This window comes from Falco punctatus, assembly GCF_963210335.1.
Source record: "Falco punctatus genome assembly, chromosome: 5".
NCBI classification, from domain to species: domain Eukaryota; kingdom Metazoa; phylum Chordata; class Aves; order Falconiformes; family Falconidae; genus Falco; species Falco punctatus.
In genome coordinates, this window is record NC_137584.1 from 90,703,966 (window position 1) to 90,731,774 (window position 27,809).

The window sequence follows — 27,809 nt, forward strand, 5'->3', positions numbered from 1 at the left end:
ACATGCAGTGATCTTGTCTATAAACAGGACAGCGTGGAAACCCTGCAGAAAGTTTGACAGATACATTAATGCTGTTTGTGAGTTTTCCCTAGTACCTATAGAGTCTCTCGCCACGCGGAGGCTCTTTGTACAGCACTGGTACACCAGAAACCCCGAGAAAGCAATTTGTAAGAGAAGTCACAAGTTAATGCTGAAAAAATTAACACTGGAAGTTGGCACTCAGACAGTGAAAGGAACAAATGTGGAAACAGCACGTGTTCAAATTACTCATAGGAGCAATGGGAGAGAAAAATCACTTCCTAGAGGAAGTGGTTGTATTTTTTAATGTAAGGCAACCAGTCCCTGTTCTCTAAACTGAATAGGCAAAATAAATTAATGCCAGTCTGTAAGATTTTGAGAGCCTATTACCTCTACATATGGGTAAGTCTTATTCTTAGCTATGGATTTCTTGCTCTCCAGCTTGCAACAGCCAATTTGAACATCTGATACTATTCTTCAGAAGAGCACAGAAGACAAGACAGCCCCAAGAGCTGCCTCACGAAGAAAAAACAGATAATCAAATAAACAGATTGTCGTTAAAAAAAGGTTAAATTAGAGACAAGAAAGTTAGCAGTAAATATACAAAGAATGCAGCTGTGAAGGAAGTAAAGACATGGAAGAGGCTGACAGAAAATGTATATCAACATTCAAATATTATGAAACTGCATTATGATCAAATTATCTGTGATTAAACATACAGTAGATGACAAAAGTTCACTTACTAGAACACAAACACAGAGTGACTAAGACATTAAAAATACAGTTAGAAAAAAAATCCTACAATAACCAAGGTGATGGATCACAAAGTACATGTATTTGTGATATATTGAAAAACAACACAAACGAACAAAAAACTCTACAACATGAAAAGCAACACAAATGAACAAAAAACTCTACAACATAAAAAACACAAACTCAAAACAAGAAAAATAAAAAAAAAACCAACCAAAACCCCCAAATATCTTATTCCATTTTCATTTGCAGCATGGTTATCCTGCACAAACCACCTCACGGCTACTTAAAAATTCCTCTGAAAGTCCAGAATAATCTTGTTTTGAATTTGGTAGCATCTGCCTGCAGAGACATCAAACTTCAGCTGAAAATCTCCTTTAGCTGATCTCTGCTCAGCCATACTGAAGCACTACAGAATGATTTAGGAGACTGACTTGTAACAACATTAAAGAAAGCTCAAAATAAATGTTTTTAGCAGAATTCAGATTCCTTCATAATGAAAGAACATCCATAAACTTTTCAGGCTTGCGTGTTTTGTGTTCCGAGTGTGGCTAACCAGGGAGGAAGGGAAACCTGCAGCGCTTCCTGAAGGGAAACTCTGAGGACAGCGAACACACTTGGACAAAACTGAAAAGCCTCCAACGGACTGTAAATGCCCCCACACTTCCCAAAGGTGGCCTGTCCTTGTCAGGTTCGATGATACATAAATTCCTTTAAAACCAGAAAAAAACATACGTTCAGCCTGAAAGGGGTAAACGTCAACAGTTTAGGGAGGGAGGAGATGGCCCTCCTGCCTCCCCGGCTCCCCGGTTTGTAACAAGCTGGTGTTTTGTCGACTGAAATGTCACCCGGGCATCGATCACTGTTATTTGCTCCAACTGATGAACACATTTTCATCCACCACTAAGTGGAGCTGTTACTCTGGAGAAAAAATTTCTCCAGCTCTGCGACTACATTTGCAGACCAGATTTTTGTGGCACTATCTCCAGCTTGCAGCAGTGCATCGTCTTGAGAGAGAGAGGCTGAAAGCAACCGGGCTTATAGCTGCTTTAGCTCTCCATTTTTTCAGTAAAACTATTTATTACATGTATTATTCTGATGATAGTATTGATATATCCTCTAACCGAAGATAAACATCTACCTACCGATGACTATCAGGCAGTTCCAGCGGGATGAACTAATGGCGTAACTGCGGTTGTATAGAGAAAATTTGCATATAACAACAGATGATCATCCCTGGTACATACTGGAACCATCTCCATCTGCTTCGCAGAGCTGCGTTTGGGGCACAGCAGCCTCCCACCCTGCAGCATTGCTGTGGCTCAGAGCAGATCCGAGGCAGAGCGCGCAGCAGATGTACTGCTGCCACCTCTGTGTGTCACACAACGCCATGTGAAATAAAGCAGTGTGTTGTAAGGCAGGACATGAAGTTTATATGCCCACTATAAACTTCTGAAAAAATACCTGCTGCAACGTCACAGGAAATCCAACAATACCCAGAGGGGTTGGCTGAGAAATACACTGACATTGTTTTATCCAGAGCTACTTGTACAGTGACAATTGGTGATGGAGACTTCCCTGATTAAAATAAACTAAGAGATAAAGAAAAGGAAACTCCAGGAAACAGTACCTAAACTGTGTTTTGTGTGGTCATAAGTCTCATAAATGAAAATAGAAACTTGACATTTATAAAGTATAAATTAAGCACTTTGCTTTCAGCCTTTTTAAATGTTCAGTCACTGACAATCAGAATAAACTACATCACAAGACATCCAAACCATTTCTGATACTGACAAGAAAGAAAAAGCAGCATTTTAAGGCAAAAAAATGTAATATGCAAATAGTGCTGTGTGGTACAACTACGACTCAGTAGAAAAGCTTTTTTTTTGTTTTGTTTAAAGACAACATAAATAAAAATTAAATCATATTACTGAGAAACAGTCCAGAACGATACTCTATTAATGAGAGGGAAACACACTGTCTTGATACCACAGTCTTACTAAACGTATTTTCAAAAAGAAGGTTTTTCTTCAAGGGAACTCCAGGTCAAGCAGCTACCCCATTCTGCAGCCCAGGCAGCCCCAGAGCAGAAGCCGCAGCCCAGCACGGAGAAGGGAAAGCAAAAAAAGTACTGAAGCACTTGCTCTACGCAACGTTAAGCCCTGCTGTTTGGCAAAGCGTGTTGTTAGTACAGCCTTCAGGAGCTCAGCCCTCTGCACAGTTCTGGGAACTTCTGACGAGAGTCAGATTCACAGAAGCCACCCTTTGGGTTTTCGCTGGGTGCAGAAGACGGCTCCCCATGCAGGGAGAAGGAGACTGGCATCTCAGGGAGCAGGGGACACATCATGACTCTTCTGCTCTTCACTTAGGTGACCACGGCTGGTCCCACCTCTCCACTTTGCCTCAATTTCCTCCTCTACAAAACACAGGTGATGAAACTGTGCTCTTCGCTAAAGAGCAGCATTCAAAACCAGCAAGGCGGCGCTGCCATTTGGGGCGTACAGATGTCATAGCCTAGCTCTGACTTGTTCACTCCCCTGCTCATAGAAAAATAATGTGTCATAACCCATAAAACAATGAGTCATAACCCAGCTCTAACTTGTTTACTTCATCGCTCATAGCAAAATAATGCAAGGAAGACTGATACTTACAGGGAAGGAATTTAAGCAGTGTAGTACAGTAACCCCCTCTTCTGCATTTTGATTGTAACATAACAACAGGTATTTTAATAAGGCTTTATTACTATAGAGCAAGGCTTTACTGTGGTTCAGCAGCTCATATTTTACTCAAGCCTTTTTCAGCATTTGGACACTCTTTAATCATTTAAATGATTAAGTCTTACACATATATAAAAAAAAAAAAAAAACAACCATAACATTCCAGCTTACATTCTCTATGACAAACGTCCATTCTTTGTCTTCAAACTCTTCAGCATGAGGATCCTAGAAAAACAAACCAGAGAACTTAAGTCTAAAAATAATCCAGGGTGCAAGAAATTGCAACTCAGCCAAGATTTTCATATACTCATTGAAATATTTTTACCCACTGAAGATGACAGAGGGAAATACTTCAGCTAGGATGTAGGCTTCAGTGGATGTCAATAAGATGACATGCAAGTTGGGGTAAAACTGCCAGTGAGGATTTGGTAAGGACTCCTACAGATACAAACATGAGGTTGATTCTGATAAAGGCCTGTAATTCTACTTCCTTTCATCTAGAGAAAAAAACCCCAACAAAAACAAAACCCCACCTCTCTAATTTTTAAGTTCCATCTCACAAATAAACATAACAAATCTATATCTTGCAGAGAACAGCGGAGGAAGCCACTGCTCCCCCCTGGCATGGGACGGCGTACACCTACAGCAGGCATCACCCCCAGCTCCTCATGGCCAGACTCCATCAGCACGAGCAGAAATCCAAACCCACAGCTTCAGCACAGCATCTCATTTCACTACAAGTTTCTTAAAATAACTGCCCTTACTTCACAACACTTCTATTGCATCACACGTGAGGATCGGAAAACATTTTCACCAACAGGAAGATAAATAACAATGAGGTTCATATATTTGGCATTTCTTTCCGGTTTAATGAGCTTTGAATCTGGTGGTGTGGCCTGTTGTTGTCTGAAATTATGATACTTGTGCAGACATTAAGTTATCCCCTTTATGCCTCTATCAAGGATCCTGTTTAAAAAAAAAACAACTTTAAAAAAAATATCATTAATTTATCATCTAATCCTCGTTCCGAACAACTGTAAAAGAGAATGTAGCTTTAAGGCTTTCTTCAGACATGAAGCCTAGTATTGCTATACCTCAATTTTATCCTATTATTTCTAGTTATAGGAAATCACTGAATTACTCCTTTGCCCCTGACGCTTGCATACTATAGATACTTGTAGATAAATGCCACTTCCCCATAATCAGCATTTGCCATCATCATAACTCAGCACTTACATTTTTTTGCTATTACTTGGAGCCTGCTCATGACGCTACATCAAGCACTGCATCAATACCATCTTGGTGCTCTAAACTAACAAAATGGATTGAGATACTTTGCTTCTACTTTATCTCCATTAGTACCGTGTCTCCTTTCTTTCCAGAACTCTACAAGCCTCACATTCAATCTTTTCAGCTCCCCTTATCTTAACCTTTGCTTTAACCATCTTTGTTTCACTTACTTTTGTCTTGAGGTCAGACACATAGTGAGTAGAGGTACTGTATTACAAATGATTCTTTTAACTAGTTCTCATCAAATACACAAAATAAAACATCTTGTAAGTAATGAGCTTACAGTGTAAACAACTAGCAAAAAATAATTACTTTTTTCTTTTTCCCGCACACAAAAGACTTGGAAAGTGTGCCCTCACATAAACACTCTTTGAATGAACTACAATAACATTTCTAAGAGGCTATCCTACCTCCTCCAGTGCAGTCCTTCCTATAAAACCCAGCAAAGCCGGTTCATTGCTCTGCATGCCCCCTGTAAAACACTGGCTCTCCTTGCAGGAGGAGTCCTACCGGGCATTAACATGCTTACAGAGAAAATTCAACAACACATCATTCCGCTGGCACCGTAATTAGCTAAATATTTAACAGCTACAATCACAGGTGTCATACGCAGCATGCATTTTAAGATGCATTACTCCAACAATGGGATGTAGTTTCAATGAAAAAATGTAAGATGTTACTAGAAACTTACACCAAAACTAATTATTTATTTTGATATATGAACAAATCTTTTCAGAACTTTTTAAAAAATCAGAAAAATGTAAATACTGAAAATCAATGTAAAAACCGTACTGTACCATTAGCCGGAAGGATAGAAGGGCAAGTAGATACTTACAAAATTATACTGAGGTATCTCCATGTTCCAATTAATGTACTTGTAAATATCAGATTATGTAATTATATATCCATCACATTAATCAGGTTTGTGGAATTCTGCATTATGTAAATAAAATGCATGATACCTGCTGGTTGGCTGTATCCTATACAAATTCTAAAGATAATTTTCTGTAATCCAGCTATTAACTACTTACAATTTTCAAGACTTAACCTGGGGCAATTACCTTTTTGTTTAATTGCTTCATTTGATATAGCATAAAATGACATAATAAGATTTAATGCAATCATTAATCACTATGTTTTAATAAGCTACTCCATAATAAGTGACTAAACTCTGAAATATTTCATCCTGCTCAATTTTTTTCGTAACTCCCCCAAAAGCTATTAATGCAAGCTTGCAGGTTTACCCAAACCTGCTTGCAAAGTCAGGGCCCAGTGTTTTATCCCATGTAACAAACAAAACAATCGTTGCTTTGTTCTACGAAGAAAAAGAAAGTTCTTCTATCAATGGTAATAAAACTGACTCTCACCTCTGAAGGCTACAGAATTGGGTGCTCTGCTGAGTACTTCTGATAAACTGACAGAGCAAAATAATACTGTATAATGAGAAGACAATATTCAACGTTTTAGCATGCACTTGGAAGTGAGCTGTGAACACTTTTGAAAAATAAACACTAGTGTATTGCCCCCCAAACTCTACCAAATACCCAGAATAAAAAATAAAAATGAAAAGCTTCAAGGACTTCTCTATGAACAGCCTCACCAAAAGTTCAGAGATATGAAATGTGCTAAAATATTTTGCATATGTGTAAGATATTTCAGATTTAAAGACAAATACAGATAAATTTTTTTAAAAGCCACATTTCTTGTTAGTCTTAAAATGCCTCTAGAAACAGGAATCCCCAAATGAACCTGAGCATTTCCTTGCAACAGACACTTCAGTGGCTTCACTCTTCTCATTAAAATGCTTTTATTAGAAGCCCAGGGAGCAGCATGCATAGTCCTTTTTCTTACAGCTTTACTATGTGGTCAGCATTAACAGAATCTTGTATGACTAGTTACAACACGGTTTCTAGTGCAACCACCATTTCACCCTTTGGGCTAACATTTTTATGTGTGACCTGCATAAAAGTGATGTTTCTATAAATCTGAGTAATCTTTCATCTTATTTTGGATTTGAAGAGGGTAAACACCAGTAAAAAAACGTAACGCATACTTCCCCTACTGGCTAACCCATATCCTCCATTCATTTCCTCATAGAACTCAATTAATATAGCAAACTATTATTTGAGGACTGTACAGCTGACTGCTCTTCAGGGGGAAAAAAAAATAAAGACCATTGCAAAGAAGAACAACCCTAGGAGGTACAGTTATAGCAGCCTTTGACATTTTCACTGTATGAAAGCCCTCCCTGATAACACAGCACACAAAACCTCACCTCACCTGCAAGCAGATACAAGCAATCACTGAAAATGCACAGCTGGAAACACCTGAAGACAAGAGTTACAAACAGACCTCATTTCCCATCCTCCTTCCTGAAAGCAAATGATAATGAAAATTACCTAAAAAGCTCAGGGAACAAACTGTTTCCAGTACTTTCTTCAGACTGAAACTGCCTCATAGCTCGCTGTAACATGAAGGGAGCTGGCAAAAGCCATTTATTTTCTTTTTTTTTAATACTCATTTTCTCTACCAACATACCACAGATGCAAACTACACTTCATCCGACATTCATTATGGTTTCACCTTGATTTGAAAACTCTGTCTGAGCAAACAGATTGAACAGCTTTTTGTTCCTCCTCATTTTATTGTGTAAAAAAAGAATCATTCTTAATATCAAGAGATGGGCCCCATTTTCCTCTTTCTCTTTCCCTATGCATTAACTGTGCAGTACGACAATCCTTTTCAGTATGTTCAACTAAGTTTTAGAGCCTTTTCTTTTTTCCCCTACCCTTTTATTATTTTTTTTTTCCTGGTAAATTGACTTTAGTGTTCAAAAGTAACACTGAGGTGAGAAGCCAATAGTAGGGAACTGTGCAAAGGACAGGACAGTATCTTAGCGGTTCTCCTGCAGTGAGACTCTCAGATAATCATTCCTCCAGCTCTCAAGATCAGCAGAGCACTTTGGTGCACCAGCGGAAACCTAGTCCATCTCACATTTTCTCTGTGTTCACTGTGTTAACTACTTTTCTAGAGATGTGCTGGCCCTCGCAGTCCTACAAACTTTTCTCTGCAATCCCACCCATGAGCTTCTTTCTGTCACCCCACTCTGCCCACCCACATACCAGCTACCTGAAAACAGGCAACTCTCCTGGGCTCGGGTAAGGGAAGAGCCACAAGGAACGAGCCTGTCACATTTTTCCATTCTCTATTGATCAGTCCATCATCAGCCCATTCCACAAAGAACTTCTTAAAGGACTAGATCCTTTCTACGGTGTACAAGTTGGTTTCAGAAGACTAACGAAAGGTAACCCTTCTTCAATAGTTTCTGTTATCTTCAGAGTTATTTCTCTATCTCTTTTAATAGGAATGAAAGACGTATCAGGAAACAAGGGACTGCTCCTTCTCCTAATTAGCAGCCAGAGCGGGTGGGGAAGATGTTCAGACTGTTAGTCCCTTCCTCCCTTCCTTCCCCATGCCTCCTCCCTAAGCCTTCCTGGCTTTTGAAGCTTGCCTTTCAATTAGATCACTTCATACCAGCCTTAATCTTTGGTCTTTCTTCTTGGGGAATAACTGCTTATGGACTGTCACACTGAATCAGATCAAATGATGACAGGGTTTGTGATCTTCCTCTACTGGTGACCTACAGCAGATGCTCCAGGTACTCCAACATCTGTCCTCAGCTTATGCATTTGGCTGTCTGAAGCTGCAGAAGGCTCAAAATTTGACCCAATTCTTGTCGCTTCAATGCTGCTTACAGAGATCTGATTAGCCTAGAAAATCACATACAACTCTGGTCAGCTTTTGTTGAGCTTCCAGAAAGCAGGGAGCTCCGAGCAGACCAGCAGAACTGTCCGTGTACATCACCACACCAAACTCATGACAGTCCATGCTTTCCTGGAAAGCCTCTGGGCTAGAAAAACAACAAGGGCTTACTTTTTCTCTTTGAATATATTTTTAATAATTTTTTCTCAAACTAACCCTGGATATTTAATTTTTTAGTGTACAAATGTGCTCACTTTGCTGAGCTTATGATTTTCATATCTGACACACAACATCTTGTCTACAGGGCTGTTCTTCCCTCCTACAGAATATTCTCCATCATGTCCGGTCAAGCCCCTGGTCTCTCCTAAACTGAAACACATATTTTCTGAACCAGGGTTTGTTCGCTGCTTCTGGGAAACAGCTTTATCAAAGGGGTTTGTGCATTTTGGGGGTTTTTGTTTTCTCTCCTTCCCTGAGACTATGTATTGGCTCTGCTGCAGTGTTCCTGCTACTGCATGGCCCGTAACTGCATTATAACCAAACATATGACGGAATTGGGCTTTCAAGGAAGATGATACGGGATTTATTCTGAGATACATGTGGGGACACGAATGCTTTCAACAACACAAGTCTCCTTTTATCATTTATTTTATTCTTATTCTACTCATAAATAATTTCTGTGCTCTGAAAGCAACGCCTTTAAAATGTCTTTTTCAAACTTTGCAATGAAGAGCTGGTAATCTGTTGTTGCAATGGTACAATGGTGTGACAAACAATCTATATTACTGACAGAGCAGGTGGGGTTTGTAATCTGATGAAGCAAAGTCCATGTTTACTCCAGAAGAACAAACATCTTTGCTTGGGAAGTTCACTTTGCTTTTAAGCTAGAAAATGATCACGTTCCAGTTTAAATCCTCATAGTACAATTGATGTTCACTTAGCTTTGCTAAAAGCACTGGTCTCGCTTGGCAGTGAAAATTTCTCATTTAAAATCTCTCTCAGTTGATACAGGTATATGTTTGTACATAAAGCCACGGAGAAGCATACAAGCTTTCATATATGATGGTTAAACCTTGCTAATGCAGGGACACTAAAAATGAACTTCTGGAGTGCAACCATGGAAACAACAAAAAATGGGAATTCAGCTAGCTTTTCTGGTATTTGTGGATGTTTCCATGAAAGCACTACAAATCACAGACTGAAAACACACAATAGGCTTGTTGTTTCACAGTGTTTCTTTCTCCCCATTTGGGTTGAAAAACCCAAGGCATAACCAAATATCAACATAGGGCATGGTAAAGGAAGAAGTTAAACTTTCAGAACAGATGGAACTTTTTATGTAATTAGCACTTCAGCCAGCTGGACAGGCAGGAGCTAAAGCTAGTCAAGGGAAGCTGAATCAATATATCCATTTGATGCTTTTCCTCACGTGACTCCGGAGCATAATGAAATTTTACCAGCAGCCCAGAACTAAGTGAAATGAAACAAAACCTTTTTATTTATTTGAAATGAAAGTTTTCTAGATGAAGGTTATAGTCTCTTCAATACCTTCCTCTCCTTGTCTAAGAATTACACAGCATATTATTGGAAACAAGCTAACACCCAAAATAGGGATGTGCAGATAATGCAGAGTATCTCATCTGTTGACTCCTCACAGGCCTTTGCTCGCCAGCTGTCAAGGGCCCATGGGTGACTACTGGAGAGGATATGCTTAACATTCTCATCAGCACTTGAAACCTCAACTTATCTCCTAATCCTACCAGCAACACATTTCAACAGCCACTTACGAACACACAGCCACTACTGTGTGAATCATTTCCCAAAACATGTAGCTGTCTATTCTGGAGTCTACTCTTTCCCTTTCCTGCACTTCTATTTCAAACAGCACTGCTGTGCTAATTTGTTATCTGTGACTGCTACAAAGCCCTGTCGGAGCAACCTCCTCCGCTCAGTGGGCTCTGCCACCGGGGTAGACGGAGTCAGCAGCTTCCCTCAGCTTCTCAGGTTGTAACGACAGAGGAAAACTACTGTTTGTCACACAACACGGCCACGTTAAGTGTGCTTACTGCTAAGTGCCAAGTGCCAAGGAGTGGCTGCTAAAGGGACTTTTCCAGAACTGCCAGATGAGTAAGCAGGCTCTTTTTCTGAGTTTTGTTGCTTCTCCTTCCAGAGAAAGGAACAATATAAATACCTGGCTTGTAAGTCAGCTCCCAAGAAGGCTGTGGCAATGTGCTAGTACATTCTTCCCTCCCCACTACTCCAGCGCTGACCAGCCAATGCATCAGCTGTGCAAAAAACAGCTAGCTCTTTTTGACTGTCCTTGCCCAGAACGCACCAGCTACAGAAGTGCCAGCTCTCCAGGTGTTTGGACATATCCTGCGCTCCAGCTGAAGTGCTGCTGTAGCAGGGAGGCACCAGAGGACAGGGCACAGCCTGAACCATGCCAGCACCACATTCTGCCTGCAGCCAGGTCCCACTCGTAGCTCACCGCCCCGGGCAGGCTGCTGCCTCGCACAGATCCAGCGCTCCTGGCATGCGACCTGCTGCTCAAAACCTGCTGCTCTGTACCACACCTGCAGGTCCTTACAGAGAAAAGAGGGGGTTTGGCCACTTACAGCACTCTTGTCGGAGGAGCCAGAGGATCAATTAGAGCAGATTTACATCAAAAGCTGCCTGAAAATGCGATGCTGCTTTGCGTGATCTCAATGTTTTGATTCTAAAAGCCAGTGCTCATTCCCCCAGAGATCGGTGTGTGCTGTTCCCAGAAGTTACAGTCCCTGGGATTATTCATGCTCCTGCCTCTCCTCCGTGTGACAGGCAGGCTCATTTTTGGGGAGAGTAGGAAGAAGTCCGGTGAACAGACCTGCCTGCAGAGTCACAGTGCTGGATGAAATTCAGCTTGTAGTAATACCTAACACCGGCTCCAGAGGCCCTTCTTTCCCTCGCTGTATGGTCCCAGCCCTCCCCGTCAGCAGCACAAGCACCAGGCTGTTTTGCTGTGCTACACAACACAGCCCTGAAGCCCCGCAGGTAGGAATCCAAAGGTAGTGTGGGGTGGCAGGAGAAGGCTGGCAGCTACTTTTATTCCAAAGCCGTAGCACCACAGAGCTGCACCCAGAAGAAACTTAATTTCTCATTCTTCATGCAACATGTCATCACATACACAATCAAGAACGGTGTACATTCTGCTTCACTTTAAAAGTTAAAAATATTAAGTAACGTTCACTGTGTTTCATAACCCTATTCAGATTATACAGACACACAGAGTCAGATAATGGTGTTAGACCTCTTAATCCAAGTAGAGGCCCTTGAAGCATGCAAAAGCAAATTGTATTTGCTAGTGAACTTCTCAATGCCCAGTTGATGACTATGTGTCTGCTAAGGAGAGAGATAAATTTATAAGTTAGCATCACTGGCAATCTGGGATGTTTCTGTTCACTGGTGATCCCCAGGACAAAAAAAACCCAAAAACAACAAAAAAAACCCCAGAGAAACCCCCTTTCTAGGCTTAGTGAACCAAGTAATAAATCCACATTCTAAGGCTAACCAGAAGCCACTTCCAAGCAGTTACTCAGGGAAGTCCCCAAGACAAAGAAATATAAATATTACTAATTATGACAGTAATTTAAGAAAAAAGTATGTTACTATTGCCCTAAGCTGTAAAGGGAGCAATTATAAATAAGAACAACTAGAGTGTAGCTGGAGACAGAGTAAAGCACAAGAAAGAACTAATGGAACAAAAATCCCAGAAATCTTCAGCTCAGGCAGCCTCCTACACTGTCACACGTGCAAAGCAGCACTGTTATCTTTGTGCCTCTGCCCAATGACATTTGGGAAATAAGTTCTAGCATAACCATCAATTTCTCCTGCTTCACAGCCACACAAATAAGCTTCTTTTTTAATGCAACAAATGCAGTACCTAAACAGAATCGCCCATAAAAATCTTGTAATTCTCTGTACTACTCAAATACTCCACCATCCACTCCTACAACTGCAATCACTCAAGCACTGTGATGTTTGTGTGGCATACTAAATACTGTGAAATTAAGAGCTGGATTCTGTTTCCTAGTAAACAGAGTAAGAAATAGGGTCACTGCACCACAACTGAACAAGGAAGTCTAGAAATGACTGTGTTTTGACAACTTCTGGCTTAAAGTGTGTAAAGAAAACCAACCAGACTATAACCCATGCCAAGCTCTTACACATGTGGTACGTGCGCAGTTACACATGTACTAAATTCTATGCCAATGACTCGCCATAATCAGCTCAATGGGATATTTCAGTGTGTTAACTAAACTACAAAAGTACGCTTTGGCAGGGAACAGACCATCCTTCTCTCCCAGATTTAAACTGGGGTCATGAGGTTGTGCAGTTAACAATTTAAGCCCCTGGAAGATTAAGCCTTGTGATTACTATCTGATGTTTCCAAACATAATTTTCCAAGATGATGTTTATGAAATAGGAAAGATTATGCTTTAAAAAACATACCTTAAAGAGAGTCACAGTAATTTCAACATTTTCAGGAACAGGCCACACCACCACCCCGCGGTACGGGTTCTTGATTCCAGGCTGCCAGCTATGAGCCTAAAGGAAGAAAAGAAACAGTTGTCTTAAAGCTGTTATAAAGGTGCTGGCTCTACTCCCACGGGACCCAGTGCATATAGGTAGAAGTAACATGTCACTGATCCAAAAAGGGTCTGTTCTGAAACCTGTGGCTCTACTAAATGCTATAAAGGTCACCATTAAGAATGACAATAAGGAAACTCAGACCACTAGTAGCCTTCCCCCCTCCCCCACACTGAACTAGCCCTGTTCATCACCAGGTCCTAAACTTTGCTTTTTTAAGTACATAGCACAGGTCAGGACACTCAGAGCCTTCCAAAAAATTCAGGCCATAAGGCCAGAGCTTCTGTAGCAAGCTGAGCTTTATTTTGTTTTTATACAAATGAAGGAATGCTTTTATTTGAAGAACACATGAGTACAGCACGTAGTGCTGGGTTAACCATATTTACACCTAAAGAGAGTAAAAACGCATTTTTGTTTAAGAGAAAAAAAAGTGAAAACAACTATTTATAATACAGATTAAATGCTACTAAAACATTTAAGTTCTTAATTTGGTGGAGTACCTACCCCTAGAAAAGATACTGAAAAAAATAACAGCTAGACTGAGAACTTGTCTACCTTTGAGTATCAATCTGGACTGACGCATGGCCTGTATTTACTTTTTAACAGCTAGTCATGAAAAGCACCATGTGTGAGCATTTGTTTCAGAACAAGTATGCTTTGTCCCAAGCTATCCTATTTTGTGATGCTGTAAGACAAATGAGGGAGGAATACTGACACTTAAGTGACTGCTGAGGTGTCAGTAGAAACCTGTGCAAGTTTTATCAGGAAAGAATGTACAAGCCATTTACCGTTACCTGAAGCCAATTAACCTGGCTTCTTTTCTTTCTTTTTTTTTTTTTTTTTTTTAAATTCTAGAGCATCACTCATTGCAGTTATATACTCCAATACTCAGAACTTCAATTTAGACTGCCTATTAGAACAAATTTTTTTCCTATAGTGAGGTTTGTAGGACTTGTGCCTCAGGCTCTCAGGTACCCTGAGGGTGCCTGGGCAACTTTGAACATGACTTTGCTAGACCAAAGTGGGAAAGACAAAGATGATGAAACAGTCCCATTCAATCACATCGAGGCAATGACTCTCCACCGCTGCGTGCTGTAAGCAGTGAGTACTCCAGATGCCAGGTTCGTATCCAGCAGCCCTATCACACATGCCTGCTGCTTCATGAGCCCTCTTGCTGGGCTTCTGCCAGAGCCTGCAGCATCACCAGGCACCTCTGGTGGACTCACTCTCACTCCACCCCCTCAGTCCTCACAAAGCAGAGGTCTGCAGATTAACTCCAGGTGACAGTACCTGCTAAGGCAGCAGGGGAAGGAGAGAAAGGATGAAGGGAGAGGTGGGGGAGTTGGGAAGAGATATGAGGCTGAGGAAATGGGAAGCTGCTGACAGAATAGAGCCTGCAGAGGCACCAAAGAGGACCCTACTGGCCTCCACAGCCACACGCATGCAGCACACTCCCATTATTTTTATTTTCTTGCCACATGTTGTCAGCTCTCCTGTCATTTTATCACTAGTTTTTCCATCTTTGAGGTTCTGCTTAAAACTCCAGCTCCCAATGCTGCCTAATTAAGTTAGAAATTTCAGTAAGTTTCTATAATTTGTGCTTGCAAAGTACACTTAAATAACATGACTTGGGCCATCTGAAGAGAGGAATTTTTAAAAAAGGGCAACTTAAAAATAGTAGAAGTTGGGCTCTTTCAACTCCATGAATTTCAGCCTAATCTAAATTCTAATGTAATTCTAAAGCAGGCCTGGATGAATTTCTGAATAAGTAAGCAAACACCACTGTTCATAGCTTTACTCCGCAAGCATATTTTATAAGATAAACAGGTTTTGCAGGCAGCAAAACACACCACAGCAGTTGTCATCCCCACCACAGCCACTTGAGCTCCAGCTTGCGTCCCCCTTCCACAGGGCCCACAGTGCCTCTCATCACTCTCGACTTGCCTGGTGGGGACATTCAGCCAGGCAGACACCCACCTGCCAGCCAGCCTGTCCTTGGGTAGCATCTTGTAAGATAAATCAGCTTCTCCTCCATAGGGGCACTCCATCCTCTTTCCAGATACAGATTTTCACAAAACTAATAGGAGCTCACGGTGTGTCTCAAACCTGTGCTTTCCTGCTGGTTTTGGCCAATACTGACACATTATGTCAAACTTTTGATGTCCAAGATCCAGGCACTGACAGCCTGCTCAGTCGAGGATCACTTGTTCCATTTATTAAAAGGAAAAACAAACTAGAAAACGAGCATTCACTGGTGTAGGCAAAGCTTTACCTCAAGCCCTTTATCAGCACTGCCTCCCACCAGCAAAGCTAGTGAGACACAACACACACACACATGGGTATGTATGTTTTTCCGTCAGTGAAAGCAACAACCAGGAGACAAGCTCTAGCTAATGAGCTTTTAAAGCAAAGTTGTTCTGTGATACTGAATGTTATGAAGTCCTCCTTTGGCTTTGAAAAATAAACACAAACATTGCAACAGAAAAAGGTAACATAAAGCTATGTCTGGGTTGCTGGGAAGGAAAAAGGGAAAGGTGAAAGCAAAAGCGGGAAAACCAGAGGAAGGGCTAACACCAACAATAATTTAAAATTAACATGGAGAGCCTTATTCTAACATAGTATTTCTCATGTTGGGGGCCTCTGTGCTGCAGTTTCTTGGAGCTACATTTGGCCTATATCAAAATCGTAAGTCTTGACTTTGATATGTGAGCTGGATCAGGCCACAGCAGAATTGCCAGCACTTCCAGACGGGGATCGCTGTTGGGGCTCAGCGAGGCGCTGCATCAGCGCAGTACATTTCCACTCTAATTCTCACCTCTAACTCAGTTTCCCATTGGGTTGTGCCTTCTAGATCCACTTTTTCCTTATCTCCTACTAGTCTTCACTAGCCATGCCCCTTGTCTCTGAAGCCAAGGCCATAGAAGCGGCTGAGCGTAAGTGCCCACCAGCAGCAGGTGCCTCACCCACAGCCCTCCCCTTGCTGGACTCATCTCTGAAATCTGAGGGACAAGAGCCATAGCCTGGAAAGAGAAGCAGAAATGCTCTGTTGCGTTTCAAGAAGAAAAGGCAACTCCTCCTTCTTTCTGCCAGTGGAAAAAGAGAGGAGACAACATAGCACGAAAGCTCTTTTAAATCGGGAAACAGGAGCTGCAGGAGGGGTTGCTGAAACACTCTATAAATAGAGTAGGGCTGTGAATGACATTGTCCAACCTACGGCATTGCTCTAGCACAAACTGCTGGCTGCTAGAGGAAGAAAGCTGCTTAAGAAAGGACATGGAGCTGAGCCCACAGACCCGCACGGGCACTTCAGGCTACCCAGTTTTGAGATCTTTCTCTAAAACAACAACAGGTACAATCCAGACAGCTAGCTCGGCCATCTACCATACACGATGTTCCGAGCATCACAACTGTTCTTCTGTGCTCGAACTGGAAAGACAGACTTGATACCTCTGCAGTTTTGGCCTCTGGTTCCAATGAGAAGGGAAAAATCTTTTAAAATAGATCCAAATCAGCAACTTACAGGGCCCGATAAATCAAGTGTTCAATGCTCCATACAGTTAATGATCTGCTGCCCCACTTGGACACGCACAGGTCTATGGGGCCAGACGGGATTCACCGAGGGCACTGAGGGAGCTGGCGGAGGAGCTCACCAAGCCACTCTCCATCATTTACCAGCAGCCCTGGCTAACTGGGGAGGTCCCAGCAGACTGGGGGGCAGCCAGTGGGACGCCCATCTACAGGAAGGGCTGGAAGGAGGAGCCGGGGAACTACAGGCCTGTCAGCCTGAGCTGGGTGCCAGGGAAGCTGGTGGAGCAGATGGTCCCACGTCCATCACGCGGCATGTGCAGGGCAGCCGGGGGGTAAGGCCCAGCCAGCGCGGGTTTGTGAATGGCAGGTCCTGCCCGAGGAACCCGATCTCCTGCCAGGACACGGTGACCTGCCGAGTGGCTGAGGGAAAGGCAGTGGCTGGTGTCTGCCTGGAGCGCAGCAAAGCCTTTGGCCCGTCTCCCACGGCATCTGCTGGAGACACCGCGGTGCTGCCCGTGGCCGGGCCGGGGGTGCTCTGCGCTGGGTTCAAAGCTGGCTGGGCGGCCGGGCCCAGAGCGCGGTGGGGAACGGAGTCACCTCCCGCTGGCGCCGGGCTCACGGGGTGTCCCCAGGGCTCCGGGCTGGGGCCCGTCCTCTGCAACGTCTGTCGCTGAGCCGGGCCAGGGGATCGAGTGTGCCCCCCGCACGTGTGCAGGCCCCACCAAGCTGGGGGGAGCGTTGATCCGCTGGAGGGCAGGGGGCTCTGCGGGGGGGGCTGGGCAGGCTGGGCCCGTGGGCCGAGGCCACTTGTACGAGGTTCAGCCAGGAGAAGGGCCGGGTCCTGCCCTGGGCTCACAGCGGCCCCAGGCAGCGCTGCGGGCTGGGGGCAGGGGGCTGGGGAGCTGCCCGGGGGAAAGGGCCTGGGGGGGCTGGCTGACGGCCGGCCGTGTGCCCGGGTGGCCAGAAGGCCAACACATCCCGGCTGGGACCCGGAACAGCGTGGCCAGCGGGGCCGGGGCAGTGCCCGTCCCCTGCGCTCGGCGCTGGTGCGGCCGCCCCTCGAACCCTGGGCTCAGCTCTGGGCCCCTCACGGCCAGGGGGACGTGGAGGGGCTGGAGCGTGGCCAGAGCCGGGCAGGGGCTGGGGAAGGGGCTGGGGGGTGGCGGCGGGGGGGGTTTATTCTGGAGAGGAGGGGGCTCAGCCCGGAGAGGAGGGGGCTCAGCCCGGAGAGGAGGGGGCTCAGCCCGGAGAGGAGGGGGCTCAGCGGGACCTTCCCGCTCCCTACAGCTGCCTGACAGGGGGCTGTAGGCAGGGGGGTCGGGCTCTTCTCCCGGGCAACAGGCACTAGGGATGAGGGGAACCGGCCTCCAGTTGCACCGGGGGAGGTTTAGGTTGGATATCAGGAAAAGTTTCCTGACTGGAAGGGTGGTCAAGCTCTGGAACGGGCTGCACAGGGAGGCGGTTGAGTCGCCATCCCGGGGGTGTTTAAAAAGTGCATAGATGCGGTGCTTGGGGACATGGGTTAGTGGTGGCCTTGGCAGTGCTGGGCGAACACTTGGACTATGATCCTAAAGGTCTTTTTCAACCTAAGTGATTCTTTATGATAATACAGATACATCACACCAAAGGTCTTACAAACTGTATTAAAAATTAGTGAAATGCCTGAAAATACTGAATCTGTTGTCAAGCAGCCTTCAATAGTCAGTAATTCGCTCTGATGTTTGTGCAAATTCTCAACATTAAGCAATCAACAAGGTACAGTCTCTCCACTAAGTGTCCACTGTTTGGCTGTGTGAAATGAGATTCTCACACACCTCTCTCACCTCATGCACAGGCTAGACAAATTCAAGTCTTGCTCTCCACAGAGGGCTTACTTTTACGTGTGGGCTTAATCAGAATATTTTTTTTCTTGGCACTGTTGAAAATCCTGTACCAAATGATGAAACATTACAGAAGACTATAAAGCAGCTCCATCTAGTTCAACATATGGCAATACATTGATTGAACAAAAAAAGATGAGACTAGCTCACCCCAGGGATGCCTCTTGTACACCACTTTTACTTACAATTACCCACCAGGGGCTGACCTTGACCATACAAAACTACCCCCCACTCTGCAGGCAAACTTGAACTCCAAAATACAAACACATTTCTGCAAAGCTTGGAACAAACCAGGTAATTTTATAAATATTGTTATTTTTCAAGTAATCTCCTCCAGTCCAAAAAACAGTTACTGTCAATTCTCTGTAATATAAGAAAGTGTATAAACATTTATAAATCCAGTGTCATCCTCTCAAAGGGAGGAGGGGGAGGTAGCAAAACCAAAACACCTTACCAAATCCACACTAGAATCTTCTAGCCAATTCCAGGGGCAAACAGGACACACCAAACAACAAAACATGAGAGACTGAATATAAACCTTCCCTTACAGTCACTGCTCAGCTATCTAGATTATAGAACACAAACAGAACAATCTTTTAAATCTGAATAAAAGAAGATAAAGTTGAATACAGCCCCAAATCAGGAACTTTGGTTTCAAATATGGACTTAATAAATGCCACCACCAGCTGTCCATCACTTCATCATGAAGAAGATAAGGCAGATGCAGGCAAATCAATTAACTAGAGTACATTATGAAAGTCACTTCCTCAGCCCCTGTATGTAGGGGATTTTCATGACCTGGCACATATGCCATTGCTATCATGACCAACTCTGCTTACTGCTGCTCACACTTTTCCTTGTCGCTACAAAAAATCTCTTTCCTGACCCTTCAAAACCAAAATACCACATTATTTCAAACCCTTCCAGATGCTTTATGTTACCCATCTGCTTTCTCCCTTCCTCACTATGCCTCGTCTCATCCTGTTGTGCAGGATAATTACAAGTTACTTTCCTGTAAGATCCTAGAGCTGACCATAATATTTTAAGCCTGCTGCAAATTATGGAACAGTTTATATTTATGAATCAAAAATATGTTCCTATAGCTAAGCCCTCAATACTGTTTCTTAAAAGCAAAGTCAGAACAGACCTACCATTACTTCTCACCTGCAGCCTCAGAAGTGACTTTCTTGTGAGTCAGTGAGCTACTGCTTTTCCTTTCCTGATAAAATTTTTGCCAACTGCCTATGATCAGACCAGCTCTGCTACTTGTCTCTGTGACAGGCTGTTCAGGGCACAAGCGCCAAGCAGGAGCTCGACTGGCTCCAACAGTGCTTATGGCAGCTCAGCTCATAAGGATAATCCCTCTTCTTCAGCAGTATCCAGGCAGAACACCCAGACAGGAAGAGGAAAAAAAACCTAAACCTCCTAACTCCGGGGAGGAGCTGACATTCAGCAGCCACATCCTTCATTTGGTGCCTCCATGCCAGCAACATGGCTTGTGAAGACCGAGCATTGCTCCGATTTGCTTTGTGTGGGAGCCCCACCAAAGCCATACACCATCTGGGGATAGCCAGAGGCCAGTATGATCCAGCCGGAAAAGGAATGGACTGGGAAAAGCTGCTGATCCCCCACACCAAAGGAAACCTCAACTGGCACTTTGTGGATGGCTGCTTCTTCTGCACCGTAGCTCAGTATCACAAAGGGAGGAGCCAAATTAAAGACCATACTCCAGACTACAGCTTCCACTGTGCTTGGCCCTCCAGTCAAAGAGGCTGGGCACCAGAACAACGTTCCTGTCGCACGCTCACCCTGGGATGCAATCCAAAAAGCCCATCACATGCCAAAGAAGGAAGTTCAAAGCCCTGGAAACACCAGGCAGCCTTCATTCAACCCACTGCTGTCAGTGACCCTTGCGAGTAGGTGAGGAAACTAGCAGATTCCCACAGGTCTTCCCATAAATGTCTTCAATTCAACAGCATGCACATATGTTACAATTGTAATTATGCATCCATGTACTACTGCTAAAAAGCAACAGAAAGACTGCTAAGCTTGGAAAATGAGCAAAAAAACTCATCTTCACTAGCAAGCTGATTTTCTAGCACTGCTCAAGCTTGATTTCACACATACACATTTGTGACATATTCTTTAAATGCATGATTCATGCTACTTCTTTCACCAAACCTTGCCTTCTTCATTGTCCACAGCATCAACAGATGATGCTCAGATAAAGAGCCTCTCTTCCCCTTTCTCATGAAACAGTTTCTGGCCTTATCTACTGGTCTTATTCACACATACACAAAAAAAAGATAATTGAATGCAGAGTTGTTTTTCTCACGGTTTTCTGGGACATCCATCACTGCACCTCAGAATGTCACCAAAATTTAACTTCAGGGGATCCCTTGAAAATATGAAGGGTATTCCAGCCCCCAATTTACAAGCAACGAAAGAATAGACAGTTTCCACTAATTTGGCACGGTCTGCTTAAATCAGCAACAACCTTTTGTTTTGTCTTCCAAAGCAGAATTTTTTCACTTTAACTGTAATGATAGCTGCTCAACACTGCTGCAAGTCAGTCCCCGTGCTCCAGACACCCACAGAATCGAAAGATACATCAGATCTAGCTTTAATACTCTATCTAGCCTCAGTCAGGAATTTTGTAGATAAGGATGGGACAAAACTGACCTCCCCAAGGCAACCCTTCACCACATAATAGCGACGCAGTCTTTTCTGTTCATGTCCTATACCTTTTTTTAATAAACACTCTCCAACTTCTTTATTGATTAAGCAGTTTCGCTCACCACTCAGTCCTCCTGTTCTCCCTAACAAGGCTGCAATGCTGCAGGAAAACAATTTGAAATTGCCTTATTAAAGACTCTGTCATATGCCTGAAATGGTATGCACCAGCCACCAGAATGACTCGTCCTAATTTTGACTGCTTACATTTGCAGCCCAGTATGATTTTGTTACTGTACCCCCAAACCCAAAAGCCCCAGGAGTGCCATAACTGAACTCCACTGGCCCCAGGCAGTCATCGGGTGTCAGAGTCACAACACACCTTTGTGACTCTGGTCAGGGGAGAAGCTGGTAACGACAGGCAGGGCTGGCTAGGCAATGGAGTAGCCAGAAAAGGCAACAAGGACAAGTTCTGCCAAGGACAGCAGAACAGGTGACCCAGCTGCTGCTTTATTGATGACATATCCTTGAAAAAAGGCTGGACAGACTGCTGTTGTGGACAAGGGATCCTTTTCACTACCTGTCTCTCTGCTTCTCTTGGCTTTGCTCTTATTTTCCAAGTCCTTTCAATGTTCCCAACATTATTCCTTCTCCACCGTGTTTAAACAGGTTTTGATAAACCTGCAGCAGAAGTGCTGAAATCACAGCAAGGCACCTTCTTTCAGCTTTGATACAAAAAGGATCTTTGAAGAATAATTCTGTAAGGCTTTCAGAAGCAAGTGCAAATTCGATTCTTCAGAGGTTTATGATTCAACCATCAGCCTGTGTGTGTTCACAGGGATAGTGAGTACCTCCTTGACATCACGGCAACATCTTTTTTCAGATTTAAATTTCTTAGTTCAAAGCCTGGAAATGTGAAAGCATCTCAGTGAAATGAAGGTAAACATATTTACAACACATTTTTCCCTTGTTCTACACTAGAACAAAGACATTCCTCCCCCACTCAAAAACAAACAAACAAAAAAAGGCAAAACCAAAAGCCCAGGGCCTGAAAACCTGCGGGCAACGTGCCAGTGTGACAGGGTACCACAGAGCAAGTCCACTGCTACAAGCTCCATCCTCTGTAAACCACGGACGTTGATAACCACCATCTAACTGAGGCTTGAGGAGTTGTGGCAAGTTCCACCTCCCATATTTTGAAGACAGACAACATCTGCATCAGCAGATAAGCCTCCCCAAGTTCATTTTGGTTCTAGGATTGCTCAGTAATTCTGTCAAATACAGCAGGACTGCAAATCACCTTTCACTGTAAATGTAAACTCCTTGCACACAATGAAGATGCCCAACCATACAGAGCCAGCTTGTCTTGACAGGCCTCTTGAAAAGCATTGCTATCAGACTTGCCCAGAGAGGGGGGATCCCAGAATACAGCTGCAAGTATTTTCAATCTGCATTAAGGTCAGCAGCTGCTGTATACATTTATGGCCCTGTGTCCATCCACCAGACTGCCATTTAAATGCTCTAAGTGGTTATTGCTTTTCATTTACAACACTGTAAAACTTACTATAGTTTAACATGCTTACAGTCCCTATTCTATGTTTCCCACAGTAACAACTAAAATATTCAGACTCCTGCACATGGTGTCTCCCATTATTTCTTCTAATTGAGGGACCACTGCACTTTACATGGAAAGAAAACACGCGGGCCAGAAGGCATTTCAGAATCACAGAAAGCCCTTATTTTTGTGGCTTCGAAGGACATCAAGAACTCTGCTTTCAGCTCAAAAGCATCTTAAGATTAGATCGGTTAAGGAGGCTAGTCCCATTATACATCTGTAGCACCATCATACATCTTCCAAGTTGCACCACATTTTTGGTTAACATACCTCTTGCACCTTCCCAGTACAAGAGAGACATGGAGTTGGTGGAGAGAGCCCAGCAAAGGGCCATGAAAATGTTTAAGGAACTGGATCATCTCTCACTAGGAGGAAATGCTGAGAGAGCTGGGACTGTCTGGCCTGAAGAAGAGAAGGCTCTGGGGAAGGGGGATCTTACTGATGCATAGGAATACCTGAAGGGAGGGTGCAAAGAAGACAGAGCCAGGGTCTTCTCAGTGGTGCCCAGACAAGAGGCCATAAACACAAAGTGAAAGAGCAGGCTCCCTCTGAATATCAGGAAACACTTTTTCAGCGTGAGGGTGACCGAGCACCGGCACAGGCTGTCTTGAGAGGCTGTGGAGTTTCCCACCGTAAAGATACTCAAAAAGCTGTCCAGACAGAGCCCCAGGCAATCACCTCTAGGTGGCCCTGCTTAAATGGAGGGGTTGGACCAGATGGCCTCCAGTGATCTCTTCCAACCGCAACGTTCCTGTGAATCTGAACTATCTGTTGGGCATGCCCCTCATTATCCCTAACTATCTGAAAAGTTCAGAAATCATAACCTCCAAATAAGTCTTTACAACATTTTTACAGTAAGACCTCATACCTCTCCTCCACCTTCTCAAAGAAGCTGAAAAACATAGACAATTATTAATGCTTTGTACTCACTGAGCCCAGTGTCTGTCAAAAATAAAATAAGAGGAAATACTCATTTGACTTGCTTCCAAGAAAGCAATTAGATGAAACAAATATGTTGAATAAAGTATTTTACTGGCAGGATGACTAAGAGATCAAGAACATTTATTGATCTACAGTCTTAGACCCGAACAGCTCAAATCACATCAACTACCTAAGCTTAAAAATTAACTATCCTCTGCCCAGGCCTCAGGGCCACTCAGCCCCTTTCAAAGTACCTTTGTGGGATCTTACCAAGTATGAATGAATGAATGAGTGGAACACATTTCTGAGTCTCAGGTAAATCTGCCAGTTTATCTAAGAGTTGTTTCTACTGCCTGGTGACCAAAAGAGAAGACACTCACTGCAGGACATATCCTGGAACTTGATGGTCCAGCTGAAAAAACCTTCAAGCCCAAAATGCTGAGCTAGAATCAGGAAATCCGCTCACCTCAATGCAATGTGGCCAATGGAGCCTACGGCACCATGCCTGTAACACCACGGGCAGAAACCCATCACTTCACAAAGCCCTGCTGGACTTCTGTTAGGGCTTCTGCTTCTGGACATACTCTGAATCTCAACAAAGCAGTCAGTCATGGACAAATACCTTGCTTTCCACCAAGCTTTTCAGGGCTACAATGCTTGTGTAAGTATTGAATTGACTGTTCTATATTATCTTTTCTCTCTGTGTTCTACAGAAATTAAATGAAACTAAAATGGAAAAGTTATCATGGAAGAAGCCGCAATAGACACCATACATCAGCAGTTGCTGTCTAGATGTACACCATGCTATAAATTCAAGGTAGCTTGAGCTAGTTCATCCTTCACTGAAAGAGGAATAGTCCGACTGGCTTTGCTGAAGAGTACAAACATGGAACAGGACCAGTAATCTTGGAAAAGGTGCCAGACAAAGTTCACACTCTTGTTTACTCACCAGGTAACACCTCTGGGTTTTGATATCCTAAAGCAGAGTTTAGGATACACACACTGGAGCAGCCATTTGGTTGCACAGTCACTTTCAGCCAGTACCCAGTCTTTAGATAAAATAACTTAGAGCATCCTAGACCTCACATTAAAAGACAAAATACAGCAAATATGCATGACAGTCAGAAAAAGAGGAGTACCAGAAAAAAAATCCAAAAAAGTCTCTCCTGAGTAGGGTAGGAAACTGTGTATCACATTTTCTAAACATTTAAGTTCTTCAACACATAATTATTTCAAGGTATTTCCTTAGTGTGGATGCCCCCCTCACTGTCCAGAGTTTCCTGGAAGTGTATTTTGAGTTACATGCATACACCAAAAAGAGGAGCTTAGACCATCTCTATAACTGAAGTGTTAAAGAACTATTAAAAGACTGAGTTCCAAAACCTCCCCTGTGGACAAGACCACTTGCCATAAGCCTGACCAAGGTAAGAGGCAACAGCTGTGGAGAGAGGGAATGAGCAAGAACAACTGAGTTCTCTCCAAGGGGAGATGCTCCTGGGAAGGGAGGAGACCAGCATGCCTCCTGCCCCGCACCCTGCCCGGCAGTTAGCACACTGCTCTTCCCCAGCTCATTCGTGTTGCCCTTCTCAAGATTTTGTACAGATGGAGGACAGCCCTACACCAGAGGACACAAGGCAACAAAAGAAATCCTGCAGTGTGACCAGTGCTCAAAGGCCTTTGCTTGCCTGCTGTACGCGTGAACTAGGCTCCCCATCTCCCTGAACAACAACCGACTGCTAGGATTGACAAAAGATTTTACTCTAATTAGCCAATAATACCATACCATACAGGACATTGCCATATGAGACGCTGAAGAGGTTTAGAAATGCTTGCCATTTATTTCAATCTCAGTGTAAATGAAGAGTGTCGTGGGGTTTTTCAAGCTTCATTTTCTACGGAAACCAAGCCACACACCCAGTCTGTCTCGCCTCTCCCTTCACCCCAGACCCAAAGGAGGCTCCACGGAGGCTAACGCATCTGACTGTCACGGCATTAAAACCCAGCAGTCCAGACAAACTGAGCAGCATTTAAGAAGGAGACAGTAACCTCATAAGGCTTTCGGATTTCTTACTGCAGGAAGAAAACCAAGGTGAAGCTCACATGAGAGGGTTACTCTGCTTGCAAACTTTTACACATCAAAAAACCCCAACCCCATGAAGGACAAGTGTTATGAATGCCCAAATACTGGACAGACTTCACTTGGCAGCCTGAGGAAGGGGAAGCTCCAAGTCATCAGCCATAAAACGCAAACTCACAGGACTCCTTACAGTCTTTGTGGAAGTTAAATGTTAAAATTCAATTCAGTGATCACTACTGGCCTGAAAGAGCCTGTTTTTATTCTTTTTGATGTGTACTATTTTTGAGTTGTGAAATAGCCTCTTATCTTATCAGACTTCATCTTCCTATTGCAGGGACGTCAGATTCTTTATTACTTTATTTTTTTATTGTTTAATACACTTCTAGTAGTGAAACAGATTCTCCTTTCTAATTAGGCCTCACTTAATTGCTACCGAATTTGAACTGATGATGACACAGTTCTGCTAAACAAATAACCAAAGCCAAAATCTGAGTTAAATGTTTCCATAAATTAGCACTTACATCAACAGCAGCTTTCTGAACTTTATGGATAAACTGATTTATAAAAAAAGAAAATAAAATCAATTACAGTATTTCTCATTTATTTGGCTGCTCCCCACACGCAAGAAACTAAGCCTGCAGACAGCTGGCCCTGCTTGTCACTGAAGTTGGGATTTAGTAAGCCATCAACTAACCTTAGATGATTTTCTTCGGCTTCTTCTTGTCCAAACCACCACTAGTTTATCTGGCTGCCTGTTGAAGATAAGGAAGAAAGCTTAATTTACAACAAGATCAATATGTAAACAGTTTACGTTAAAACTCTTGCAATACATAATGACATCCTTAGTGAATACATTATCTCTTAAAAATAGCAATCTAAAAACCACTCTCAGCATCAGTCATTTAACAGGAAAAACAATGTGTATTTATAGAAAAAGGCTGTCCTCCAGTCCGCACACTAATGTCATCGTTCGCCTCCTGCTGCCCTTGCCTGTGGGCATCTCCCCAGAGCCAGCAGCACACCTGAGCAGAGACTCTTCCATGGGGTAGAGAGCAGGATCCATCCTCTTTAAAACCACCTTGGAAACAATCTGGTACCCAAAATAAACATCAGCACAAGCTCTAGTTTGAAATTCTATGCAGACATATTGAAAGAGTACTGCTAAGTAGCAAAGAAAACAGGCAATTTCACTTTTTCATTCCTAAAGGATTATTTTTTCTACTTGAATACCTCAAACAACAAGAGAATCAAGCCCTGTATTGCCCCTCAAAATCTCCTTGGACAACAATGGACAGTCATTTTTTTGATATTGATCTAACTTGCAGGCTTCCCTGCCTCTCCCATGATACACTTCCCATTGTATGGCCACACTTCTGATCCCACTTCCAGACCCATGACCCCTCTTCCGAAGACTCCTGACCCTCTGTTCCGGCTTTGTTTTCTGGCTGATGACCCAAATTCCATCAACAAGCCTGACTGCAAACCCACCCACAAATGAGTTTCAATGGAGTTCACTTCTCCACTTAAAAGTACTAAACCTGTGACTCCACCTGGAAAAAATTGTTACTCGGATTTTTGAGACACTGGTGTAAGAATCCTTGTGTTTCTAAAGCCAAGAGAAAAACCTGTTTCATGTTTAAAAAAATATCAAGGGGGTGGGGAAATTGGTTGTTACTTAGAAAAAGTCAAGATACAATGCACTCACATCATTATTAAAAGATGTACCCCAAAACTTATATGCAAATATCCCAAATTAAAAAAAAAAAAAAAAAAAAAAGCTGTGTTCACACTGCTATCCTAGTATTTCATCACAGGGACACTACCTACTTTGTAACTAACTCTTCAAATCAAAACCCAAGTGTTATAATAGTCATTTTAAGCACTGAAGTGCTGACCACCATGTTATATACCTTCCCATTGAACTATTCATCATTTCTGCAGGCTACAAT

At 43.3% G+C, this 27,809-nt stretch overlaps 1 protein-coding gene across 9 annotated transcripts in view; it reads right to left on the minus strand.

Annotated features, from left to right (window-relative positions):
• Positions 1–27,809, minus strand: part of EHBP1 (EH domain binding protein 1) — a 226,527-nt gene that overhangs the window by 167,797 nt on the left and 30,921 nt on the right. For all 9 annotated transcript variants that reach the window (XM_080389553.1, XM_080389552.1, XM_080389551.1 and 6 more), the window contains exons 3-5: positions 26,555–26,612; positions 13,029–13,124; positions 3,660–3,713 (exon numbers count right to left, since the gene is read on the minus strand). In XM_080389553.1, the coding sequence (XP_080245679.1) occupies positions 3,660–3,713; positions 13,029–13,124; positions 26,555–26,612 (208 nt within the window). The remainder of the gene's footprint in view (positions 1–3,659; positions 3,714–13,028; positions 13,125–26,554; positions 26,613–27,809) is intronic.